This window comes from Lepidochelys kempii, chromosome 17 (assembly GCF_965140285.1).
Source record: "Lepidochelys kempii isolate rLepKem1 chromosome 17, rLepKem1.hap1, whole genome shotgun sequence".
Lineage (NCBI taxonomy): Eukaryota > Metazoa > Chordata > Testudines > Cheloniidae > Lepidochelys > Lepidochelys kempii.
In genome coordinates, this window is record NC_136396.1 from 21,945,400 (window position 1) to 21,953,805 (window position 8,406).

The 8,406-nt window shown below is 49.7% G+C and overlaps 1 protein-coding gene across 1 annotated transcript; it reads right to left on the minus strand.

The window, feature by feature from the left end:
* Positions 1-638: 638 nt before the first annotated feature.
* Positions 639-2,091, minus strand: LOC140899885 (C-C motif chemokine 3). Its single transcript, XM_073316127.1, has 3 exons — positions 1,968-2,091; positions 1,523-1,637; positions 639-926 (listed from the first exon to the last, which is right to left on the minus strand). Exons 1-3 carry the CDS (start codon positions 2,041-2,043, stop codon positions 812-814), a joined length of 306 nt encoding a protein of 101 aa, XP_073172228.1. The 5' UTR covers positions 2,044-2,091; the 3' UTR covers positions 639-811.
* Between the last annotated feature and the right edge of the window lie 6,315 nt (positions 2,092-8,406).

An 8,406-nucleotide genomic window follows, 5' to 3' on the forward strand; every position in this document is an offset into this window, starting at 1 on the left:
GTCCTGCCCCTTCCCCTCCTTCTCCTCTGTCTTCTGTCCCATTAATTCTGCTTCTCAGTTGCAATGCGTGCTCCCTCCCATGTAACCATAAACCCACCCTGTGCTCAAACGGAGACTCCACAGTGCAGCTCCAGCTCCAGCCCCAGCCTGCTGCACGGGCGCCCGCCTCCCAGCCAGAGAGAAAGGCGTCCAGCTGTTTGTGTGCAGAAGATTTACTAGCCAGGGCACCCTCAGAAGCCTTCAATAGCAGCCTTAATGCCTAGGATTTACTCATACCACAGTCGTGCCTCGAGACCCTGATCTGGTTAGGCGCCCTCTTGTGCTAGGTGCTGTATAAACAACAGAGTAAGACACACCCCCACCCCCACCCAAAAGAACCTCCAGTCTAAGGTCCTGATCCCGCAAACACATGGCATTTGCGTAGCTTTAAGCATGTGTCGTCCCACTGACTCCAATGGGATGAGTGCTTTCGAGTTAAGCACGTGTTTGCAGGCTTGAGGTCTGAATAGAAAAGACAGACAGGATGCCTGCAGCAGGAGAATTAGCCCAAGAGTTTCCATTTTTTGTTTTATTTTTCTTTTTTTTGTAAAATAAATAAAACTTAAACCCAACAAATACAAAGGAGAAAGAAATATTTCACGATTCACATGACAAATACATTAAAATTCCCTTAAATACAATTCAGGGCCATCTTTCACAGTTCAACGCTAATTGGGACAAATAGCCCGTAAGGATTCAAAGGCTGAGAGGAGGTAAAGTGCTTCCTGGAAATCCGTTTGGGAAGATGCTTGGCAGGAAGTGATGTCAGACCCTAGGCTAAGGGTGCCCTTGAAACGGCTTCCCTGGCTCTCAGCTTAGTCACAATATCCTGGACCCATTTCTCATCTGGATTGGTGCATAATGTTTTGCCTTTGATGGTTGTGAAGCTGCAGAGAGAAAACCCCAGTTAGAAACGCCTGGTACCAGCTCTCAAGGGCGGCGGAGGAAAATGGGTCCTGTTTTCAGAGCAAACACTCTGCTACTGCAAAGGGGACGAATGGTCCTAAGGACACAACGGCCCATAGCTAATGGCAGCTCTGCTGGCCCATTGGATTGCTGGGTGTCCACCCACTATTCACTACTAACAGGTTTTTCAAAAATCTTCAGCCAATCAGAAACCAGCTTATTCATAACGCTCAGGAAGAGTTTCACTGAAATTGGCTGAATTTCACCAAAAGGTTCTCGCAGCCAGTCAGAGGAGGAAATCCACCCTCCAGTTCCCACCACTGCTTCCCCAGCTGCGACACTGCACTATAGGTGTATGGACTCAACATCTGGGGTGGGGCGGAGGGCTGAAAACCCCCTTGAGCCTAGCCTGTTTCTAATTGAGAGAACCGTAAAACTAGCCGAGGGCTCAGGACTGTCTCTCTCACAGGCTGTGCTAATGACATCCCAAATTACTTGGTGCCCCAGGAGGAACTTTCCTGTGGGGTGGGGTGGGGTCTCCTGGAGAATATGGTATCTGGCTGGGTATTATACTCACATCACAGCCGGCTGGAAGCAGCTGCTGCTGGTGTATTCATACTTCACCACGCGGCTCCGTGAAATTGGGTTGGGAGAGTATCCGTAGCAGCAGACACTTGGGGAGTGGAGTGCCTCTGAAAGAGGAGACAAGAGAATCATGGTTGGTCTTTCTCAGCGATGGCTTGGAGAGCTCCCTCTCTGTAGGAGCAAAGGGACTCCTGCTAACACCTAGCTCTGAGGGAGGTTCCCAGAGAGATCTCTGAGCTGTCTGGTGTGGGGGCTACCTCACATCACAGCTTCATCCTTCAGTAAGGCAGAGAGAAGGGGCAAGCCTGCCTCTCCCTACCGGCAATGAAAGCTCAGAAGGAGTGTGTGCCCAGGCATTGCCCGCTGTCACTGTCTCGCTAGCCTGGGGAGATGGAGGGGAGAGAGGTCACCGCTCCACAGACGGATCTTGGACTCACGTGGACCAGCTGTTGAGGCCTGCAAGCAGAAGGCAGCGATGAGGAGAACAGTGAGGGCAGCCACAGAGACCTTCATGTTGCTGTCAGGTGGGGACGAGCTGCAGGTGCAGAACCAGAGATGGGATTTCTTCTTAGCTTCCTTGTGCAGCTGATACCGGACCCTGGATTCTCCCCTCTTTTTATAGGGGGGGACACTGAGCGATGGTGTCAATGTTGTCACCTCCCAGGAAATGCCATGATAAGACAGTGGTGATACAATGGAACAAAGTCTGCTGAATCAAGAGAAGCAGAAGAGGGAAGTGCAAGGACTGCGGTCTATGACTGGGCAATTCCATCCCGCTGCTGCAAGGCATGGTGCAAGTGACAGAGGGAAAAGGATGTGAGTCTACCCAGCACCTTATCTGCTGCTTTTTCTTTGAAATCACTCACCAGTCTTTACATGGAGAAGAGGCCGGGGGGATGCATTTCTCAGGGCATTAGTAACTAGATAAGATATGGGACCATTCACCTAGAAGTCGCTGGATCTAATGAAGCTGTCGATCAAGGGTCATTTCCTTGTGACAGCTTCTTCGTGCTCTTAGTTCTAAGAACAGCATCTGCATCATAGAAGAAACCAACTCAGTCAGCCTTCTTGGTGACAGCTCCAGCAGAGACACCAAGATCCCATGCATCATGGAGGCTGACCTGTCCTCTCACCACTTGAAATGCAGGTCCCTTCAGACCAAGGTTGAGGAATGTGGGGGACACTTGCCTTGCCATTCTGCATACCTACCCTTGGCACCTTCTCCCATGAAAAGAGAAGGGGACCCCAAACACCATCAATGATCAACTGCTACTTCCAGAGGAACCAGGGTTGAGTGGTTGGAGCACAGGGCTGGGAGCCAGGGGATCTGGATTCTGTACCCACTTTGCCACTGACTCATTGTGTGTCTTTGGGCAAGTCACTCCCCTTCCCTGTGCCTCACCTTTCCCACTAGTCATTGCAGACAATCATACTGACCCCTCACCCAGGGGGCAGTGAGGCTCAATTCTGTTGGTGTTTATAGAGAGCTTTGGAAGCCTTGGATGGAACAGGCTAGAGAAAAGCAAAATATTGTTATGCTGCAGCATGTGGTTAGCTGCCAGAGGTGTACCTTTGCTCTCTGGGCAGTCACAGATCTCACTGAAAACTTCTGGGTGTGCTAGCTACCCTTCATTCAGCTTAAATGGAGGAAGCAACTAAGCTCCTTTATGGAGTAAGATAGCTGAAACAATAGAAGCCACCACTCAAAGCACTGGCCTGAGCAAGAACTAACTCAGGGATAACAAGAGGGGTTTCCCTGGAAACTGATTGAAAACGCCTGGACTGAGTCTTTGACTGGATTGCAGCTGTGTGTGTCAGAAGGAGAGAGCCAGAGAAGTGCTCATAGCATAGCCCTGAGAGGAAGCCAAGAGAGTAAGCTTCTTTGGGGCAGAGAGCTGGCTGGAAAGGAAGGCTTGGAATTATGAGCAAAGAAACTGGTCTTTGTTCCTATTGTGCTGAGACAAACAGGGTGTTGTGTGTGTTCTTTGTATTTAAACAGGACTGCACCAAAGAAACACCTGACTGGATCCTTAATTTCTCCTCCTAATGAAAACAACCAAACAAAGCCCTAAATATTGGGAAACTGTTCATGTTCGAGGGGCAAGGATATTATCGTAGTTTTGCTCATCCAAATATTATCCAGGTGAAACTGTAGCACCACAGCGAGGTACTCCAGCCCTTTCTGAATCCACCAGGAAAGGGTAGTTGAATGATACATAATTCAGCTTCATGCATTCATGTCCTCTTACCCACCAACTTCCTGGGAGAATCCCCTGCCTGAGTGCACTCTAGGTTGACTGAACATGCTGGGTTTTCCGAGAGGCCTCGGGGAGTTAGGCACTCACCTCCCATTGGAGTTCAAAGGGATTTGGGTGCCTACTTAGACTAAGCTCTTTAATAGTAATAGGTCCCTGAGGTTCCTTTGCAAATCCCAGCCAGTCTTAGGGTACATCTACAATGCAAAAAGTCTCATAGCAGCAAGTCTCAGAGCCCTGGTCAACTGACTTGGGCAGCAGGGCTACAAATAGTAGTGTAGATGGTCAGGCTTGGGGTGCAGACGGGGCTCTGAGAACCTCCCCCTCGCCGGGTTTCCGAGCCCAGGCTCCAGCCCGAGCCTGAATGTCTCAACTGCCATGTTCAGTCACACAGCCTGAGTCTACTGACCTGGACTCTGAGACTCGCCACCGTGGGCTTTTTTTCGCTGTGTAGACATACCCTTGGTGCCATTAAAATACATGAAAAGAAAAGGAGTACTTGTGGCACCTTAGAGACTAACCAATTTATTTGAGCATGAGCTTTCGTGAGCTACAGCTCACTTCATCGGATGAAGTGAGCTGTAGCTCACGAAAGCTCATGCTCAAATAAATTGGTTAGTCTCTAAGGTGCCACAAGTACTCCTTTTCTTTTTGCGAATACAGACTAACATGGCTGTTACTCTGAAACCTGTCATTAAAATACATGGGGTCTGTTTAAAAAAATGAACTCCAATCATCCAAACTCCCATCACTGTGCTGGGGCAATTGCACCTCTGCCCCCTTTGTGGCCTCCTTGAGGGCACCCCACTCAGATCTCAGGCTTCTAGCCATAACCGCAGACTTGGTGGGTGCTCTGGGGCTGGAGCCCCCATGGGGAAAATAGTGGGTGCTCAACATGCACTAGCCACAGCACTTGGGCAGCGCCACCGAGCAGCTAATCGGGGCACCGCCAAACAGATGATAGGCGGCACCACTCAGGGAGGCGCTTGGGGGAGGGTGGAGAACAGCAAGCGGCGGGTGAGTGGGCGGGACCACAGGGAGGGGGCAGAGTGGGGTGGGAAGAGAGAGAGCGAGGGTGGGGTCTTGGTGGGCAGGGCCTCGGGGCAGAGCGGGGGTGGAGCACCCACTGGGAAAAGTAAAGCTCAGTGCCTGTGCTTCTGGCTGTCACCTTTCTCAGGGCGGGGTCTCATGTTCCCCTCCCGCCAGGCCAGGGATTTTGGCTGCAATTTCCTGCCTAAACTCACTGTGCTTATCCCAGCCGGCGTGACTAGGTCAGCCCCTGCAGTCCTGCTCTCTCCCAGGGGCAATGACAGGGTTTACCTGCCACCAGCCAGCCTTCCAAAGGCAAAGTGTTTGTTTAGAACTAAAGCATGACAGCAAAAGTAGACTATAAAACAGTACACGCGAGCTAGGGAATTAAAAAGAAAGGATGTAGAGAAACCGGAAAGGACCCAGAGGCGAGTGATGAAGATGATCAAAGGGAGGGAACACAAGCCATAGGAGCAAAGGCTGAAGGACCTGGGCATGTTTAATTCAGAACAGAGGAGATTAAGCGGGGAAATGATAATGGTCTTCAAATACTTGAAAGGCTGCCATAAAAAAGATGGAGAAAAGTTGTTCTCTCTTGCCACAGAGGCAGGACAAGAGGCAATTGGTTCAAACTACAGCAGAGCAATTTAGCAGATTTACCTCAGGGAAAACTTGCTAGCTGTAAGAGCGGTAGGACAATGCAACAGAGGCCTAAGGAGGTTGTGGAAGCTCCTTCACTGGAGGTTTCAAAAGGAGGCTGGAGCCACCTGTCCAAGATAGTTTACACAACAAATCCTGCATCGTGGAGGGCGGGATACTAGTTGACATTTACAGTCCCTTTTAATCCTGTGGGTCTGTGATTCTAAGCTTACCTGGTGTCACCGATCATTCACATGGGTTCCTGGCAGGTCCGTACACATGTTTGCCAGTTCTTTGTTCCAGAGAGAGACTGATGTGAGTCAGATCAGGTTGACCTTTATACAGTTTGGGGGCCTCTGTCTCCCTGACCTCCTGACCCAGATAAAGCCAGTCATTGCCCCTAGCCACAGGGGGTGAAGCTTCAAAGGGATGAATATCTGCAGACCGGGCATTAGGAATTTGCAATAATTACCTCCCCCATGATTCCAGCTTCCACTGGAAACCCACCCAGTGAGCCAGGAGCACACCCCACTCCTTGGTACATAAGTCTACGAATTCCCGTGCATGCATCGCATCTGGCACATCTCACTGTAATAGTCTTTGAAGAGTCCATGCTTCCAAGGCCAGCCTCTGTCACACCCCCATTAACCAAACTTCAGAAACCTCCCCCAAAGCTGTGCCTTGTTTTTCTGTGATGGAGTTGTGACGCATGGCTAGAAAGGGTTAAACATCCTGAAAAATAAATAACCCTCAAAAGACATGTAGGGAGATAATGTTTGTGGTTTTGTGTTTTACATATGTATGAGTCCGGTCGACAATGTAATCTACAGTCCCTGTCTATGCTGTATTCTGATATCATGTAAATGAATTGTAAACACAGGATATGCATCCGATGAAGTGAGCTGTAGCTCACGAAAGCTCATGCTCAAATAAATTGGTTAGTCTCTAAGGTGCCACAAGTCCTCCTTTTCTTTTTGCGAATGCAGACTAACAGGGCTGTTACTCTGAAATCTGTCATTATGCAAGGCACTGCATTTAGCCATATGGAGTGGAAATCTATCAACTGCATGAAAAAACTTGTACAGGTAGTTTCCACGGTATGCATCCAATGAAATGAGCTGTAGCTCACTAAAGCTCATGCTCAAATAAATTGGTTAGTCTCTAAGGTGCCACAAGTACTCCTTTTCTTTTTACAGGATATCTCGGTATTCATCTCTCTTTGAAATGTGCTGTGAACGGTGGAGGAACAAGCAAATAGCCTTTTGTTAATTCTATAGCTAAGTACCGGTGATGGACCTCCTTCAAAGTCATCCTGATTAACTTTTGTTCCCAGAGGAAATCCCAGCTTGTCAAAGATACCATCTCTGCACCCATGACAGCTGCAGCAGTTAAAAGAATCTCAGTGACTCTACGATGGTTTTAACTTTGTGAGAATTCAACTGCAAGGGGGAGCTGGCTGCTTATGGTGCATCAGCCCTGATCTCTCGGAAACCACACTGGCAGCGCTGTGGGTACTCCACCCACCCGGGGTGAGCAGCGGGCTGGCTTACGGGGAGGGAGCTTTCTCCACTATCCCGGGCAGCATGCCAGCACTGGGGCAATGTAGGAGCATGACCTGGGTCCTGTGACGGAAGGGTGCTGTCACATGACTTGCCCCCGCCGCCCAAGGGGCTGAGTCTTTAGCTCTGCTCTTCCAACCCTTTGGGGAAACCTCATTCTTCTACTAAGCCGGCACTTTGGCCCTGGAGGAACTGGACAGCCTCCCTATCTCAAGGGCCCAGCTGCCCTGTGAATGTCCCCTAGGGGGTCATAGAATCATAGAATCATAGAATATCAGGGTTGGAAGGGACCCCAGAAGGTCATCTAGTCCAACCCCCTGCTCAAAGCAGGACCAATTCCCAGTTAAATCATCCCAGCCAGGGCTTTGTCAAGCCTGACCTTAAAAACCTCTAAGCTGAGGGGTCCCTCAGCACTGCAGCATCTCCAGGGAGAGCTGAGATTTAGCAGCACAGTGCCTAAGGCACAATCACTCTGCTGAGCTGATTAGCAGGGTGGGGGTGTATTCACTGCCCTTCTGAATCAGAGTTTCCTTACTGAGTTGACACACAGCCAGGTTCCTTTCACCCTTACTTGGCCAGCGTGATCCACTGTCATGCCATCAACGTGAGGTTGGAAAGAGTGTGGGATTCTAGCTGCCCACTGGGGGTGGGTTGTGGCTGTGGGACCACTTTGCCCCTCTGTTCACCTATGGGTGTGATTCAAAGTGCTGCCGGTCACTCTGAGTGGTCTGAGAGGCAGCCGTCCGAGAGATCTCCCCCCCTCACATCCTGTCGTGGCAGATATGCTGAGAGATTCTGCTGCCAGCCCCTGGGGGTTAAACTCTCCACACCCAGCAGTAGGACTTATTCATTGAGTATCCTGGTCTATGAAACTTGCTGTCTGCCAGAACACAAGTCTGGCAGCCTTCAGAGCATGGTATATCCATTTGGGTCAGCATTTGGCTGTGATGTATACTACTGATGGTAGGAGTCACCTGGTGGCACTGTAACACGTACTCATACAAATGCTGTTTTTGCTTAATGTGCAAGCAAGTTTTTAGCCTTTGGAGAAATGCTGCATTGTTGTGAATTTTGTTATGGAGTGGTCCTTGGAGAGAAGCTGTGGCCAGTAACAGAGGATTTGAGCTCTTACTTATTCTGACTATCTGAAGGCAGTTTTTAGGACAGAATAGCTTCCTGGCAACCAGGCACTGGTGTAGGACTGAGATTCCCAGAGGAAGAGTGCCTGCATAGTGTTGTGACCAGCTCTGTTCCAGCAGTGTTGGTCACAGGATACTAGAGATTCATTTAGTGAGCTGGATGAGGTACACCACATGTAGTGAAAGGCTTGTGTAGGACCCATGGATTGTGAAAGATGTGTTGTGGGAGGTATTAACTATAGACAAGAAATCTAC

Excerpts from the sequence above, each read along its gene's own strand:
- LOC140899885 (XM_073316127.1), bottom strand. The coding sequence starts at position 2,043 with ATGAAGGTCTCTGTGGCTGCCCTCACTGTTCTCCTCATCGCTGCCTTC. Across the intron at positions 1,638-1,967 it reads GGCCTCAACAGCTGGTCCAC|AGGCACTCCACTCCCCAAGT; the intron begins GTGAGTCCAAGA and ends CTCCTCTTTCAG. Across the intron at positions 927-1,522 it reads TGCTTCCAGCCGGCTGTGAT|CTTCACAACCATCAAAGGCA; the intron begins GTGAGTATAATA and ends TTCTCTCTGCAG.